At 55.1% G+C, this 17913-nt stretch overlaps 1 protein-coding gene across 2 annotated transcripts in view; it reads right to left on the reverse strand.

Annotated features, from left to right (window-relative positions):
- Positions 1-2635: 2635 nt before the first annotated feature.
- Positions 2636-17913, reverse strand: part of LRFN5 (leucine rich repeat and fibronectin type III domain containing 5) — a 38595-nt gene continuing 23317 nt past the window's right edge. The window contains exons 2-4 of one of the 2 annotated variants that reach the window (XM_056492854.1): positions 10650-12057; positions 9002-9705; positions 2636-3033 (exon numbers count right to left, since the gene is read on the reverse strand). In XM_056492854.1, coding sequence (XP_056348829.1) covers positions 2996-3033; positions 9002-9705; positions 10650-12037 — 2130 coding nt within the window. In that variant the 5' untranslated portion in view covers positions 12038-12057 and the 3' untranslated portion in view covers positions 2636-2995. Of the gene's footprint in view, positions 3034-8224; positions 9706-10649; positions 12058-17913 lie in introns of those variants that run through there. The other variant, XM_056492853.1, reaches the window with a different exon arrangement.

A 17913-nucleotide genomic window follows, 5' to 3' on the forward strand; every position in this document is an offset into this window, starting at 1 on the left:
TAAAAGGATAGAGAAAGGAATCAGCAGAGGGAAAGGAGCTCTGCTCTGTGCATGGCAGCCTGAAATTGGAGCCACTGAGTGAAGGGAATAACAGGATAGTAACGTGGAATGAAATGCCCAGCACGGATGTGGTGTGTGCACGTTGGAGCACACCAGTGTGACAAGGGCTCCAGCAGCTGCACAGCTGAGTGCAGGATGCCAGAAGGAAGCAGCAGCCCCTGCTACTCCTGTACCTCACACTCCTGGGCATGGCTTCGCTCTGCCCAGCTGCTCTGCAGACCCCAGTGCCACCTGCTTGTCCCAAGAAGGTCAGTGGTCCTGAACTCCACTGGAGTCACTCTGCAGAGAGGGGATGGGTCTGTGGGCTCAACATCCACTGAACAATTTATTGAAGAGTTTCTCTGGGGCTCAGTCTCCTCCAGAACCGAAACCCCATTTGCACTGCAAGCAAGGAAAGGGAGGAGCAATTCCTGCTGTTGCTGGAACCCACACGAAATCCAGGCTGTGCAGAAGCATCACTGCTCAGGCTGTGTGAGAAGAAGAGCGATGATCAGCCCCTGATCAGACCATGTCTCTGCCCCTGCAGTGCCCCAGGGCATGGCACGCTGTGCACTGCGTGGAGCACCCGGAGGGTCTGTGGGACCAGACCCGCCCTCAACTCACTCAGGCACAAGCCCTGGGCGCCAGGCTCGGGGTCTCCTTGCCGGTGTCACGGGGTGACCCCTGTCTTTGCAGCACCCGAAGAGGAAGCACAGGAGGGAACCTGATGGGCGAGGATCCTGGCTGAGCTCAGCCTCCCCTCCATGGGCAGCTGTGTCCCGGGCAGGTATCGATGGTTCTGCTGCTCCAGACAAGCACTGCCCCAGCTGAGGTCCATCCTCAGCACAGCAGGACAGGGGCCAGCAGTGGCCCAGGACAGCCCCACGTGGGCAGCCCTGGTGACAAAACACACTTACCAGAGCTGTGATCTGCTCTCCTGAAGTTATGTTAAGGCTGGCTGATTCACTCTGGTGCTGAGGAAGCTCTAATTATATCAGTGAGCCAGATGGAATGCTGACAAGGGAGAAAAAAAAATCCAAAAAAACCCTTTGGGTCTTGCTAGAGGAGCAAGGCAAAGCTGTGTGAACTGAGGGACTGGAGCAGCGTGAGAGTCCCAGGCCAGTCCCCAGCTGTGCCCCCAGCCTGGGCCATCCTGTAAGGGCTGACACTGGCCCAGAGCTCCTGCACACTGTGCTCAGTGCTTTCCCAGCCCCTGGCACCCCTGGCACACGGTGCTGGAGCAGCCTGCAGTGCTGTCCCCCATCACAGCCCAGGCTGCCCTCCTGGCACAGGAGAGGGGGCTCTGTGGGGCAGCAAGGGCAGGTGGGCCTCCCTCTGGCCACAGCCCTGGCACTGCCCAGGACCAGGGGACAAAGCCAGGCAGCTTTGGGGCACGGCTGCCTGACCCAGCTGGTCACTGGGCCAGTGGCACCACAGGCTGGGGCTGCAGCTGGCACAGCTCAGTGATTCCAGCCAGAGACACAGGAACCAGCAACAGGAGCCAGGCACAGGAGCCAGCAACAGGAACTAGCAACAGGAACTAGCAATAGGAGCCAGCAACAGGAACTGTAATGGGTAAATCCTGCTCCTAAGAAAGTTCTATAACAGTTAAAGTTGTATGTTTCTATAAATGTTCCTAGTTGTCTGTAATGTTAATCGAAATTGTTGAGTTCCAAGCCTCACCCTGTTTTACCCCCCAATTCTTACCCATATCCCCTTTCCTCTTCATTGGGTTGTTCTGTCACTGCTTCCCTAAAGTGGTGCCTGTGACAATAGACGAGGAGTGACATCAGTGGAGTGTATGCAAATAAAGGGGGGATGCAAAGAATGCTGGGACTCCAGTACAAGCTGAAACCCCTAAGAAAATGAGCCCAAATAACATCTGAAACTGGAAATAGTGTTCCACAGTCAAGCAAGATAAGGAAAAAGACAAATTCACCATCTAAAGCTGCTCTGGCCTGTTGCTGTTATCTAGATAGTACTCGATCTTCATGACCCCCCCAAAGGACAAAAACCTTTCAGAAAGTTTTCCTATGGACCCATGAGGACAGAAGACCCTGCACTGCCTGAAAAGACAAAACTGCCCTGCTCTTTCTCTTCTACCACCTTCAAGAACAGCAGCAGCAAGTACAGCCCTACAGGTTCACCCCCCTAGAGCTGATTTCTAATAAGGGATTTACAAAGGAGCAGGTCTCCTGGCCCGTTCATTACAGGAACTGGCAACAGGAACCAGGCACAGGAACTGGTAACAGGAACCAGCACCATCACTGGCTGCAGTACCCAGCCTGACCTCACACAGCTGGGCTGGGCACAGACCCCAGGCACATGGGGTCGCTCCATGGACACAGACCCCGGGCACATGGAGTCAGTACATGGACACAGACCCCGGGCACATGGGGTCAGTGCATGGACACAGACCCTGGGCACATGGGGTCACTCCATGGACACAGACCCCGGGCACATGGAGTCAGTACATGGACACAGACCTCGGGCACATGGGGTCAGTCCATGGGCACACACCCTGGGGTCACAGGACCTCTCTGCATCACCCAACCTGCCAGGCACAACCCCCAGATCAACCAACATGCCCATGCCATTGTAGTAAAACATTTATTTGTTCAGGTGATTGAAGCTACCGTGTTTACAGCTCGTGACCTCACCACTGGCAACATGGAACATGGGACTGGGACTGCAGCTGTTGCCATCAGATTTTCATCATAATTTTTAGTTATAAAAACCTCGGACACCAGAAAAAACAGGTATTGTAGACTTGAAGTGGCAGATGGGAGATGGGAAACCTGTGAGGGGAAGACAGTTTTTCGAGGCAGTCGAGCTTGGCGGCCACGTGGCCTCGGCTGCAGCTTCAAGTAAAGGTTTGGTGGGTGAGTGCGGAGCCACGCCTCAGTCCTCGCAGGCCTGGAACCGGATGGTTTTCTGCCGAGTGACATCACCAGTTTCAGGGAGTGCTGGTGTCCTGCAGAGGGGCCCCGGCTTCTGCACAGAGAGACAGAACAGACACAGTGAGGGGACAGTGAGTGAGCGCCAGCCTTTGCCATGGGCAACGCCACGCTGGTGTCGGGGCACTCACCAACAGCCCCAGGGGCTGCCAGCTGGGCACAGCACTCACCAACAGCCCCAGGAACAGCTCCAGGGGCCACAAGCACTCAGCAACAGCCCCAGCAGCTGCCTCAGAGCCAGCTCAGGCAGGAAGCAGCAGCAGAGCCTGCCCTTGGCCCTGGCACCCACTGTCCTGGTGCCATGTGCACTGCAGGGGCTGGGGCAGAGCATGGCAGCCAACAGGACACTGGGCTAATGGGAGACTGGGCTGACAGGAGAATGGGCTAACAGCAGACAGGGCTAATGGGAGAGTGGATTAACAGGAGACTGGGCTAATGGGAGACTGGGCTGACAGGGGCCAATGTCCCCACTCCCACCTCTGTCACAAGTCTCGCCACCATCTAGGAGTTCAGGCACAGCACTGCTGCTGCTGCTGCTGCTTCAGGGAAAATCCACCTACCAAGACAACCCCCAGAACCCCCATTGCTCCAGAACCAGAGACTTCTCCATTTTCTAGATTTGCTGCTGCCCTTGCACAGGCCAAGGCTTTGGCCATGGCAGGGACTCCAGCTCTGCACCCTGCCAGGGTGTCATGCAGAGCTGGGCACACCAGGGCAGAGCAGCAGGTGGGCACAGACACAGCACTCACCTCCCTGAGGTGTGCACATGAGGAAAGGTCCCTGCAGTGAGGGTGTGCCATGTGTCACTGTCCTGCCCCACAGCAGACACAGGACAGCCCATGGGGCAACTGCCCCACCCAGCACAGCCCCCCTTACCCCGGGGAGTGCAATGTGCTGCTGCCATGTGCAAGTACCAATCAGGCTTTGAACTCATCTTAGGGCTGCTGTGGGTTACAGCCCCCAGACTGGCCACAGGGAGCCCAGGCCCAGGCCAGGTGGGGTCCCTGTGCCCCCCGAGGGGGCTGGGCTCCAGTGCCGACTGGTTTTCCTCACTGCCTCTCCCAGTGGGAGTTTCCCCCACAGAGGAGGAGGCACAGCTCACACACAGCACTGTGCCTCCGGAGCAGCAGCCTCAGTGCAAGAGGAAAACCAGCCCACACCAAGCCAGGCACACCAGCCTGGGCTTACATTCCAGACTCCTGGCACAGAAGCTTCTAAAGTGCAGTTCTTGAGATGACCCGAGGTGACACAGCACCAAAAAATCTGGAGCTTATTCTGTTCATTTGAACACAAACACAGTCCCTGATGTGGAGTCTGCAGCCAGCCATGTGCTACATTTGCTCTTTCCCTTTGAAGTTTCCTTCCTTCCAAGCCAAGCTTCCCTTTCTCTCCAGCAGCAGCCTTTGGGGAAATGGGAGAACCACGGCATTTGTAAGCAGGACCCTATGGCCACAGTTTGCTGCTTTTAAACTAGAACTCTGACCAACATTAAAATTATTGCACAGAGAAGGCAATAGGTGCAATAGGTGGCTGCTGCTAGGGCAGCTTTTGGGCAGGGTTGGTCATCCTGAGGGGCAGCAGCACCTTGGCACAGGGGGGTGGGTGTTCCTGGGCCCCTTGGCACAGGTGGGTGTTCCTGAGCCCCTTGGCACAGGGAGGTGGGTGTTCCTGGGCCATCAGTGCTGGCAGATGTGAGCCCTGTGCGAGGGGCACTGCTCAGGCTCAGCACCACCAGAGCTCCAGTGTCCCTGAGGCTCTGGTTCCCCTTGCCCCATGGGAATTGAAGGGATCCTGGCAGCAGCTGCAGCTGCTTTGAAGCCACTCCCAAGGATGCAGTGTGCCCCTCTCTGTGCTGGGTGCCCACCACGGCTGCAGGCACAGCCCTGCCATGGCACACAGGGAGTCTGCACCTGCTAGAGGGCACAGCACCCACCCAGCCCTGCCCACCCACCACAGCTCTGTGCCCCTGAACACTCCAGTGCACACTGCACTGCTCTGGGATGCTCTGTGCCCCTGAACTCCCCAGTGCACACTGCACTGCTCTGGGATGCTCTGTGCCCCTGAACTCCCCAGTGCACACTGCACTGCTCTGGGATGCTCTGTGCCCCTGAACACCCCAGTGCACACTGCACTGCTCTGGGATGCTCTGTGCCCCTGAACACCCCAGTGCACACTGCACTGCTCTGGGATGCTCTGTGCCCCTGAGCTCCCCAGTGCACACTGCACTGCTCTGGGATGCTCTTCCCCTGAACTCCCCAGTGCACACTGCACTGCTCTGGGATGCTCTGTGCCCCTGAGCTCCCCAGTGCACACTGCACTGCTCTGGGATGCTCTTCCCCTGAACTCCCCAGTGCACACTGCACTGCTCTGGGATGCTCTGTGCCCCTGAACACCCCAGTGCACACTGCACTGCTCTGGGATGCTCTGTGCCTCTGAACTCCCCAGTGCACACTGCACTGCTCTGGGATGCTCTGCCTCTGAACTCCCCAGTGCACACTGCACTGCTCTGGGATGCTCTGCCCCTGAACTCCCCAGTGCACACTGCACTGCTCTGGGATGCTCTGTGCCCCTGAGCTCCCCAGTGCACACTGCACTGCTCTGGGATGCCCTGGAGCAGTGCCCAGGACAGCAGGGCTGCCATGGTCCCAGGAGGCAGGAGCATCCTGTGCTGCTGGCACTACCCTCAGCTGCTGCCAGGGCACAGTGCCCTCGGGGTAAGGACATGGCTGGGCACGAGGGAGGCAGCACAGACACACAGACACAGCACAGCCTCAGCTCCTTCAGCCACAGCAGCCCCCAGCACGGCCCCAGCTCCAGGGAGGGCCTGGCACACCCTGTGCCAAGGAGCCAGAGCTTCCTGAAGGAGTTCCTCCTCCAGCAGGGCCGGTGAATAATGACCCTCTGATGGCTAAACCCTCAGGTAATGTACAGCTCAGCAGGAGCTCACAGCCCAGCCAGGGCAGGCCATGCCTCAGGGGCAGGAGGCACCTTGGGCTCCTGCAGACCCCTCTGGGGCCACGGCACATCACCCCCATTCCATCACTCCTGCAGTGAGGAGTTTTTCCACTTTGGGGAAACAGCCTGATGTTAGTCTGACCCAGGAGCAGCTCAGCACTTTTTCTGTCTCGCACAGCTGGTAACCTGGGGTTTTTGCAGAACAGGACAGAGAATTGCCTCCTCCATGAAGCTTCCCACAATTTGAATCAAGCCTGAGTAAAACAGAATGTCCCACTGCACAGTTATTCCAGTGGGAACAGATGGTTCCATGCCCAGGGCATTCCCAAGGGATGTTCCACTCAGCCAGGGAGAGAAGCTGGCACGAGAGGGACCCCTGGCTGCCCACATCCCCTTTCCTGCACTCTCAGCAGAGAACCAAAGCAAACACAGGGCCATATGGTCCCTGGCTGCTGCTTGACACAGAGGCACCATGGACAGAACATCAGCTGCAGTGCTTAGAAAATTATTCCTTTGAGTGAAAAATTACAAATATAAAAATAAACTTCCTTAAACCACAAGACACCATTAGTATTTTAGCACTTTCACAGAACACCACACAAATTTAGGTCCAGTTTTAGACAATGTATAAAAGCATTTTCACTTGATGTTTTTAAAATGCATGATTAAATCCAGCCATTCCAGCAAACCTCTGACTCTCCCTCTACCCCAGCGTGGGGGGAAGGTGCCTCTGCCAGCACAGACCCTCCCTGGGGCTCAGAGCTTCACGTTTGACCCACCCTGGGCAAAGCCCTTGTCATCAGCCTGCCAGACCCTGCACAGCCCACCCCTGTCCTTGACAGCATGTTATTTGATAGCTCCTTTCTGTTCCTGCAGTGCTCATGGCTTGCCAGAGCAATCCAAGCAGGGATTTATTGCATTTTTTTTAAACTTTTCCAGCAGGAAGCGGGTTTTCTCATTTTGAGGCTTTGTTTCCTATTTGGTCTCTGCATTTCCTGAGGGAAGCAAAAAAGGTTTCTAAAAAAGAAGCAGCCTCTTCCTTTTAGGTCCTTTACACCACCCTCACTGACATTGCTCTTCCATGACCGGCAATAAGATCACCCTGGCCAAGAGCATCAGCTCTGTGCTGATGTGGGGGTGCAGGGGCGCTCCCCCTGGGAGATTCCCCCCAGCTGCCCTGGGGCTGCTGCTTGGAGCCAGGCTGGCCTCTGGCACCTGCCTTAGCACCAGTGCCCAGGAACAAGCACACAGGGATAAAACTTAAATGTTCTCTCACTTTTATGGCCACAAAGCCCAGCTTATTATCTGGCATCTGAGAATGCACAGTGCTCACATACTCAGAGATAAGCTGTCTCTAATTTGAGTGAGATGACCATATGAGTTTAATTAATATTAACTCCAGGCTTCCCTTTGCAGGGAGCAGAGCAGCTGCCGTCCACATGACAAAACCTGCACCTGCTGTCCCCTGCTGCTGGGGGGTTCTGTCCCTGCAGAGGGGCCCAAAATCACTCTATCCCACAGGCACTGCAGCTAAGAGCAGTTTAAAGGTGAGACCATCATCCTCCAGCCCTTCAATGCACTCAGGGACTGGAAAGGACTGGATCAAACCATAAAGTTCAGGGGAAATACTCCCCAAAAGCCCAGGACAGCAGGAGGTGACATCACCTCCCGCCCAGCCAGGGCCCAGGTGCCAAATGGCCACGGCCCTGCTGCTGCAGCCCTGCCTGGCCACCTGGTCACCTGGCTGCCTGCTCACCTGGCCACCTGGCCACTTGCTCACCTGGTCACCTTCCCACCTGCTCACTTGGCTACCTGCTAACCTGCCCACCTGGTCACCTGCCCACCTGGCTGCCTGCCCACCTGCCTACTTGGCCATCTGGCCACCTGGTCACCTTCCCACCTGGTCACCTGCCCACCTGGTCACTTGTCCACTTGGCCACCTGGTCACCTGCCCCCTGCCCATCTGGCCGCCCCTGGCCCTGCTCAGCTGTGCCCTGCACCCCGAGCAGCCCCAGCCCCGCTCCCTCCCCAGGTGCAGCACAGGCTCTGCCTGCACTGTGGGATGTGGCTGCTGCGGGGTCAGGCTCCTTTCCAGGAGAGCCCTGCAGATCCCACTGTGCCCCAGTGCCCAGCCCCAGCTGTGGGGCACAGGGCACGAACCCTCCCCGGGCCTCCTCATCCTCCCAGCCCCAGTGGGAGCTGGGGAGCAGCAGGCCCCGCTCGGGCAGGGCAGTCACCGGGAGGCTGGCTGGCGTACCGAGTGAATAGTTTATTTTACACAACAAAACAACACAGCGTTGTTGCTCCTGTACAGCATCTGCCTAAAAACAAAGGCAACACCATTGTCACGGAAAAGAAATATACAGTCTGACCGGTTTAAAAAATATCATTTTACTGATTGATCCAGAAGTGGTTATTTGTTAGCTTGGAGGAAATTGCATTTCCTTTATAAAAGGCTTTTTCTGTGAAAACTCTCTTTTGTTTTCTGCTACGCAGAACCAGGAAGCCAGTCCTAGAGCAGGGAAGGCACTGGTGCTGTCTCGTGCTTTTTTTCACCCCTTAAAATCTTTTTTCCTTTTTTTTTTTTTTTTTTTTTTTTTTTTTAATCTCTGAATGTTGCCTTCGGTTTTGATATTAAATAAAACCAAACAGAAACTAAATGACCCCCGTTGTGCACTGGGTGGCTTTTACAGAACCCCGCATGAACAAGCCATTAATCAGCGAGACAGCAGTGGACATCCAAATCCAATTCCCTGCGAAAGGGAGTTTCACACAATGTTTGGTGTTTTGTTTTGAGTTAAAATAGAAACTAAAAAAAAAAAAAAAAAAAGAAAAAAAAAAAAAAGCAGGTCACACAGTGCTTTCCAATATCCAGTCAGCACTGGAGCAAGGTGCGTTCCGGCCCGCGGCAGGGGCGCAGTCTGGCGGGAGCAGCATGCCGTTCATGGACAGGCTGCGCTTGGAGCGCAGGCCGCGGGGCTCGGGCCGCTCGCCGCCCAGCGAGCGCCGCCGCTGGGCCCGCGCCTCGGCCGGCAGCGTCAGGAACTTACTTGGCTTGGCTTGTGCTCTTGCGCGGGAGGGCGCGGCCTCGGGCGGGCGGCCGGCCAGCTGCAGGGCCGTGGAGTTGTTCCTGTTGCAGTTCTGGGGCTCGGCGCTGCCGCCGGCCTCGCCCTGCGCCTCGCCGCCCGCCTTCAGCCCCGGCTTTCGCTTCTGCTTTGGCGGCAGCGAGGCGCTGGCAGTCCAGGCGGGAGGCAGGGCGGAGGTAGTGGTGGCTGAGTCCTGGCTGGAGCCAGTGTCCGGGGACTGCACCGTGCCGTCGCTGGCGGCCTTGCAGCACTGGATGCCCTCGTCGTGGCCCAGGGCCTGCTTGGACGTGGAGTGCGGCAGCGCCCCGCCGCAGCCCTGCGCCTGAGCCCCGTTCGTCTGCGAGTACACGTTGCTCACCTTGGTGGCCTTGTGCTGCCCGTTGTTGTTACACACCTTGTAGCGGATCATGAGGATGATGATGAACACGAGCACGGACGCCACGATGATCCCACCGATGATGATAATCATGGTCCCACCCAGGAACTGGGACTGCATGAAGTGGCAGCGCACGTAATCCTGCTCGGTGGTGAACTGCGTGCAGCCCACCACCCTGGTGGCCGTCAGCGAGGTGATCCCGTCGTCGTAGATGGCCAGGACGCACAGGTCGTACATGGTGCCCGCAGCCAGGTTGTTGACCAGAAAGGTTTTGCTCGTGGGAGGTATCATTCTGGGGAGAAGGAAAGCAGCGTGAATGAACCTGGCGGGCACACCGGCACCTTCCCACCCACGGACAGCCCAGGCCATGCTGGGCACCACCACGACTTGTCTGTCCGTGGGGCTGATCTCCATCCCCCCAGCAGCTCCTGCCCAGCCTTTGATGCAGCAGCACTGCCCTGCCCCCTGGCACGGCTCAGCACGGCAGAGCACCCATCAGAACAACCACAGCAAAACCACAGAATCACAGGATGGCTTGGGGTGGAAGCAGCATTTAAAGACCAGCCAGTTCACCCTCCTGTCATGGGCAGGGACACCTTCCACTAGACAAGGCTGCTCCAAGCCCTGTCCAGCCTGGCCTTGGACACTTCCATTGATGGGGCACCCACAGCTTCTCTGAGGAACCTGTGACAGGGTCTGACTTCTCCATCCTACAGGGAAGAATTTTTTTCAGTTATCTGATCTTCATCTACCCTCTTTCAGTTTAAAGACAGCATTCCATGTTCTAGTAATGGATAAAGAAATTCACAGAAGAAATGACCAAGCAGAGCCAGTGCTGAAGGGTGCACCTGGCAGCTCAGAGCCCTCCTGCACTCCCCCAGCACAGGCAGCACCAGAAAGCTCTGTGAGGAACATGGTCACAGACACTGTCCTCCCTGTGCTTCCATAGAGCTGAGCACATTAGGATCCATTTAATTCATCTGCCTTCACAGCCTTTCTCAGATCAGTTCAGAAGATTAGAGATCCATTTGGATTATCTAAAAACAACTCTTCTAAGTGATTTTCCCATTTGAGAGTAGAAATGTCACGAGTCCTTCCTGAGGGTCCCACCACGAGCTGCCAGGGCTGGGCTCCGCTCGGCCCAGGAGCTCCAGCAGAGGGGCTGCCCAGGCAGGCACCACACGCCAGCACCAAGCACCAGCATGGTCCCATGTGGGCAGGATGGAGCTGCCTTACCTGTAAACAAGGGAGTCATCGTAAGTACCATTGTACTGGATTTGAAACATACGTATCCCGGGTATATTCCTCTGAAAATTGAATTTCAGCAGAGCCGTGGAGGACGTCGCTTCCGCAACGACAACCTTCTTATCCTGGCTGACTTTAGTATCCCCGTTGCTACTGCTGGCGTTGGAGCCCGACTTGGTGGACGTGGAGATATCCGAGGAGCCCGGGTCAGGCTCGTGGATATGGTTTGTGCTGTTCAGCAAGTGGGGCAGTTTGATGATGTGCAGGTCCACCGTCTGCGTGGCCTCCCCCGCCGGGTTGGAAGCAATGCAGGTGAAGGAGCCCGTGTCCTTCACTGTCGTGATAAGGATGTCGAGCGTCCCGTTGTCGTACACCGTGGACCTGGTGGCGTTGGAAATCAGCTTTCCCTCCGGTGAAATCCAGTGGATTGCTGGCTCGGGGTCGCCGCGGGCCTTGCAGCGCAGCGCTGCCCGCTGCCCCTCCAGCACCCGCAACTCGTGCGTGTGCCGCGTGATGAGCGGGGGCTCGCACAGGAACTCCTCCTCGGGGATGGACCAGAAGTACCGGCCGGACAGCAGCGTGGGAGAGGCGCAGGTCTCCAGGTCGTCCTCCCTGGAAAGGCGCCTCAGCCACAACAGCTCACAGTTGCAGTGCAAGGGGTTCCCACCAAAGCTCAGCGCAAACGTTGAGGGGCTGATAATTCCTGAGGTTGCCAGCACCTGAGCACGCTGGAAGAGCGGGTCAGGCGGAAGCTTCTGCAGCTTGTTGGATGTGACGTCCAGCCTGGTCATCTTGTGCAGGTGGGAGAAGGTCCCCTTGGGAATATGATCAATCATGTTGTGGTCAAGACTGAGAGTGTGCAAACTGACCATTTTCTCCACGGCATCCCAAGGGATGGTTTCCAGATTGTTGTAAGACAAATCCAATTCCTCAAGAGCTAAAACATCGTCAAAAGCTGTGGAAGAAATTAAAGTCAGCTGATTATTGTTCAGTATCAAGTGGTGGAGATTGGAGAGCCCACTGAACATGTCATTAGTGATCTTAGTCAATCGGTTGCTGTTCAAATGCAGAGCCCGCAAATTGCGCAGGTCGGCAAACGCGTGAGGTGTGATAAAACTGATTGTATTCCGGGACAGCGTCAGGTCCACCAGGCTGGTCATGTTGGCAAAGTCTTTCCTTTTAATGTTTGTAACAAAGTTGTCTGCCAGCCGCAGCTCCACGGTCCTCCTGTCAATGTTGGGAGGAACAAACAAAAGCCCTTTCTTGGCACAGAGGGTGGCGAGGTTGGGAGACAGGATCTGACAGACGCAGCGCTTGGGGCAGATCTGAGCTCGCACCGCTACGCCAATGAACAGCAGAAACAAGAGCAGTTTTTCCATTGTAGAACAGATTCAAGAGCCTGCAAGGGAGAGCAAATGGCCGTTAGTCTCTGTGAGATAAGATGGGCATCATAAAAAAGCCAAGACAGACAAACCATGGGACTGAAGCTCAGGCAGCAGCGAGTCGCCCTCACCGTGTTACCTGGCTCTTCTCCATTGCCCCACGATGACACAAGAGTGCCTGCAGGAGTACAGCCGAGACTCAGGGATGTTTGTATACACACCCCACACACTTAGAAATGACAAAGCCATTGGGAAGCCACTTGCTGCCCCTTGGCCACCCCTGCTAGAGCCCACCCTGCCCAGCACACCTGCACATCCCACAGAGCCTCCCGGGCCATAGTGACAAATGTCCAGGTACAGAAATCAAGGAGTGCTTCATGTGTGCTTCACTTGCTCAGCTGAAACTCTCAGCGGCCTTGAAATCGCAGCAGCTCAATGGGTTTACAGACAACTCCACTGAACATTTAAGCTCTTTAATGCTCCTTTCAGAATAAACTCAGAAGGAGCTAATTTTATGTCATTCAAACCCCAAAAATGCAAACAAAACAAAACAAAACAAAACAAAAGAAAAACCAAAAAAAGAAAAAATTCCTCACAACAGAGATCTAACTAAAAATGGATCTTGGGCTAATTTTAGCTGATCACAGCTTTCCGGCTCCCCCTGGAAAGCCCAGCAGCTCAATCAGCTTTATTGCTCACACTGCCAGGCCCAGCTCTGGTGGCAAGTGGGAACAGGGCCGACAGCAGCCGTGCCCACGCCAGCTCAGTGAGATCACCCAGCAGTGACGGTGCCAGAGGCTTCAGGCTCGGCAGTGGCAGGGCTGGGGATGCTCCTGCGTGAGCAGGTGGGAGCACAGCCCTGTGCAGAGCACCCACGTGTCTGAGAGGGAGCTGGTGCCTCTGTGAGGAGGGGCTCAAGGGGCTCCACGCTGCCACTGGAGCACTCGGCTCCCTGTGGGACTGGCACAACTGCACGTGTTCAGATCAGATTACTCAGACCCATTGCCATCCCAGAGATGCATTATTGAAACTCAGCTAAAATGCAGTTTCACAGCTAGCCGGAAGCAGAAGTCTTGAACCGTCACTGATATTTAAAGACATTCAGTGTTAGAACAACAATTATTGCTCTGGCTGTCCAGTCCATCCACAACCCAAAGCAAATCCGTTGTGCTGTGCAAGCAGAGACAACAAAAAGATTAGTGAAATTATCAGCCCTAAACCCTGCTTTTCAGCACAATCAATGCACTTTTCCCTGATACTTCTGGGGATTGTAAGTGTTCAGGACTACTCCAACTTTTGAGTTCCCACTGGAAAAATAAAAGACTGCTACTGCAGTCCAAAGTGGAGTGTGCTGCTGCGGGCAGTGCTGGGAGCTGCTCCCAAAACCAGTATAACCACCACTGTTCTTGCATCACATCACTGCAAACCAGTGTGGCCCTGCAGGTGACAAGGACTTGCAGGAGAATGGCAATGCCAAGCAGTGGAGGAACTGCCTGCTGCAGCCCCCAAACCCACTGTCACCCACGGCCCTGCCAGCCTAGCACTGCTCTTCATGGCCAGGGACTGTCACCTGTCCTTTCCAGGAGGGACCTTGCTCCTTGGATGTACATCTGGTAAGCACCAGACTGGGCAGGGCTCAGCAGCTCAGGGCACCTGCAGCAGGGCCACTGGGGTTCCTGGACACCTTGGCTGGGGCACCACACCCATTTAAATTCGACAAGTTAATGCTGCCAATTTAGGTGCATGGCCATGATTAAAGCCACGTGCCTGGATTCAGCCAGGTCCACTGCTAGAGCTACCTAGGACACACACAAGCCTGAGCCCAAATCAGCAAGTTCATGAGGTTGGAAATGCCATTACAAGATGAAACAACTTAAACAACAGCTGGGTGACAAGGTTACCACAAAGTTACCTACCAATAGAGGGGGGATTTTTGGATGCTAAGAAACTTTTGGATATTGTCTCTGCCAATGTCCTCTGGCCAAACACCCAGCATATGGCCAGAGCTGGATGCGACACCATCAGTGACCATGAGGCTCAAAGGGCTGCAGCCAGTGGCCAGTGGCCAGCACTGCCCCCATGACTGGGCTTCGGGACAGTCCTCTCCCGTGTCCCCCTCAGTGAGTGGGCAGGGAGGTGAGTGCACCCCTGACACATCTGCCCATGACACTGAATTTGGGGGGACTGAGCCCTCAGGAGCCTATGGAGAGGTCCTGGTGGATCAGAGTGCTGAGCACCCACCAGCCCCGAGTGCAGCCAGGGAGGATTTGGCACCTGGATGCCCCAGCTGATGGAAACAGCAAGGCCACACCCGGATCTACGTGTGCCCCAGGCTGTGCAGGGATGGGGACAGCCCATCCTCCCCGGCCTGCCATCAGCCCTTGCTGCAGGGGCAGCACAAAGTCTTCACCTCCTTGAAAAAACACAGAGCGTTTCCTCCCAGAGTGCTTGGTGCAGCAGACTTGTGGCTGTGCCTCAGCACTGAGGCATTCCAGAAAACAACACAAACTGCAGGACCTGGTGGCTTAGGAGGACAGCCATCAAAAAACACTTCTGCTGGAAGTCAGCCTGGCATGTGTCCCCTCCTCTCCCAGAATACCTCATCCCACACACAGATAATTTGCAAGATACCAGCGCTGACATGGCTTAGAGCTCATTGCAGAAAACATCTTTTTGACTAATGAAAGCAATATGTGATTCCCATTACTTGCTTAAAAAAGATAAAAAACCAGAAAGAAAACTGCATTCATACATAAAACAAATGCCAGCTTCCTGGGAAGGTGAGCACTGCTCATTTACTGCTCGCTGCCTGCAATAGGACAAGGGTAGCCAAGCTCTTCATGTGACATTTGTGATTCACAAAAAAAGCCTCTCACATACACTAGTCTTTACATCATTCTTTGCTACATTTGATCATTTTGAGTTACTCATCTGTCTACAGAGCCCAAGTTCGAGTTGCTGTGGGCTGCACGGCTCATGATCACACCGAGTGGGAGGGTGTCTCCAAAGAGCCCAGCACACTGCCAGGGCTGGGAGCCCTCCTCTGCTCCCCGTGGGGAGTGCTCAGCTCCACCCACTGCCACCTCTCCAGCCTGGCAGAGTCCCTTGGGATGCCGCCCCCTCCCTCCAGGTGGGGACCACACCTCACAGCTGCGTGTGGTTGCCAGAGGTGCTGAGGGGAGCAAGGACAGCGACTCCACAAACGCTAAGCTGACAGACACCAGCACACACAGGGTGAACAGCCTCCCACACACCCCAAACTCCTGGGACTCTCCATCCCTGACACCACCCACAGCAGGACAGGACACCCAGCGTTGGCCATCGCTAACTTATTGCTGTGATAAATATGAATAATGGGAAAATGAGGTGCCTCATCCCCAGAAATGTTCAAGGCAAGACTGGGTCTAGTGGAAAGTGTCCTTGCCCACGCCAGGGGCATGGAACAAGATGAACTTTAAGGGCCCCTTCCCCACCAAACCATTCTGGGATTCTATGAGACTATGAATAAGATTATTCTTAAGGTTTCCTTTGCCAGCAAATGCCACCACTTTTAATGCACCAACACTCTCATTCCCAAGGGGCACTGTGGAGGGATGAGGGTGAAGCAGGAGCCAGGAGCTGGCTTGGGCACTGAGGCCAAACTCAGTGTGCCCACTCAACACACACAGCTTAACTGGGGGAATGAGAAGCAGAGGAAGCAGCACTGTGGAGGGTGACACTGTCAGCACGACACACCAGAGCAAAACGGGATTAACCATAAGCAGATTTCCAAGCCTGAACAATTCACAGGTTTTATCAAGTACTGTAAAAATAACTTATTTCTTCCATGGCCTTGCTTCTGCACAGCACACCAAATTAAATGAAAAGTAAACTAACAATGATCTACTCCAGAAGGACATTTATTATCTGAGTAACAATATCTTGCAATCATCGCTGCTTTAACTGAGGCCAATTCTTATCTTAGTCACTGTACTCTTACATAAACATATAGTAAATTAAACAATCTAAACCCAGGCATTTATTAGGGCTGCCTCGACACCTGCCTGCACATCTCTTGAGGATGAGAGTCATAAAACAAGGTGGATTTTGAGTTCTGAAGTTTAATTTAATGTCAAGGAGTGCTGGGTACAAACCGCAGATCGCTCTCGTGGAAGAACACCTATTTAGTATTTAGGTCTGGCTTGTTAACTGGCAAATCAAACAGATGTGGCCAAATTAGCTGCTGAGATGATCTAAGATGTGCCATGTTACAGCAGCCCTGACACTTCAAAGGCAAACCCAGGGAATCTCAAGGAGATAAAACATTTCCATCACAATAGCGGGTGACACGCGCCGGCAGGATACATGTAATAAAGGAAGGACAACAAGAGATGAAATGGAAATTTGTTTTGCAGAAGCCAAGAATAGAACATGATTTATATGCACTTATTTTAATTTATTTCAGGCTGAATGCAATTTATCTAAAGTCATCAAAAATTAATAGGCCATACAGAAAGTAGTAGTAATAAATCCAAACTTGGGGCACACAGCAAGCACATCTCTTTTCAACTGCTATTAGCACTTCACTATCTAATTAATCCAGCTTGCTATCTCGTCTGGAAACCCAGAAAATCCTGCCTGGCAGGACTGGCACTGACTGCGTGGCACCCAGCACACAGCCCCTGGCAGAGTCCTGGTACAGTCCCAGTACACGCCTGGTACAGCCCTGGCACAGTCCTGGTATAGCACTGACACAGCTCTGGCACAGTCCTGGCACAGCCCTGACAGAGCCCTGGTACAGCTCTGGCACAGCTCTGGCACAGCCCTGACACAGCCTGGCACAGTCCTGGTATAGCACTGACACAGCCCTGGCACAGCTCTGGCACAGCTCTGGCACAACTCTGGTACAGCTCTGCCACAGTCCTGGCACAGCTCTGGCACAGTCCTGGTATAGCACTGATGCAGCCCTGGCACAGCTCTGGCACAGCACTGGTACAGCTCTGGCAGAGTTCTGGAACAGCTCCGGTACAGCCCTGGCACAGCTCTGGCACAGCTCTGGCACAGCACAGGTACAGCCCTGGCACAGCTCTGGCAGAGCACTGGTACAGCTCTGGAACAGCTCTGGTACAGCCCCCGGCACAGCACTGGTACAGCTCTGGTACAGCTCTGGAACAGCTCTGGTACAGCCCAGGCACAACTCTGGCACAGCCTTGCTCAGACCTGTTTCCTGAGTGCAGTCCAGACCAGCCCCAGGTGCTGGCCATGCAGCCGGGGCAGGATCAGCAGTGCATGTCTTGTGCACCCTGCTCAGGGCACTCTGCACACAAAGGACAGGCAGGGGCAGCAGTGCAGCTCCTCTGCACCGTGCTCAGGGCACTCTGCACGCACAGGACAGGCAGGAGCAGCAGTGCAGTTCCTGTGCACCCTGCTCAAGGCACTCTGCAGGCACAGCACAGGCAGGAGCAGCAGTGCATGTCCTGTGCACCCTGCTCAAGGCACTCTGCACACAAAGGACAGGCAGGGGCAGCAGTGCAGCTCCTCTGCACCCTGCTCAGGGCACTCTGCAGGCACAGCACAGGCAGGAACAGCAGTGCAGTTCCTGTGCACCCTGCTCAGGGCACTCTGCAGGCACAGCACAGGCAGGAGCAGCAGTGCAGTTCCTGTGCACCCTGCTCAGGGCACTCTGCACACAAAGGACAGGCAGGGGCAGCAGTGCAGTTCCTGTGCACCCTTCTCAGGGCACTCTGCAGGCACAGCACAGGGAAGAGCAGCAGTGCAGTTCCTGTGCACCCTTCTCAGGGCACTCTGCAGGCACAGCACAGGCAGGAGCACCAGTGCAGTTCCTGTACACCCTGCTCAGGGCACTCTGCACAGAAAGGACAGGCAGGAGCAGC

This window comes from Oenanthe melanoleuca, chromosome 5 (assembly GCF_029582105.1).
Source record: "Oenanthe melanoleuca isolate GR-GAL-2019-014 chromosome 5, OMel1.0, whole genome shotgun sequence".
Classification (NCBI taxonomy): Eukaryota; Metazoa; Chordata; class Aves; order Passeriformes; family Muscicapidae; genus Oenanthe; species Oenanthe melanoleuca.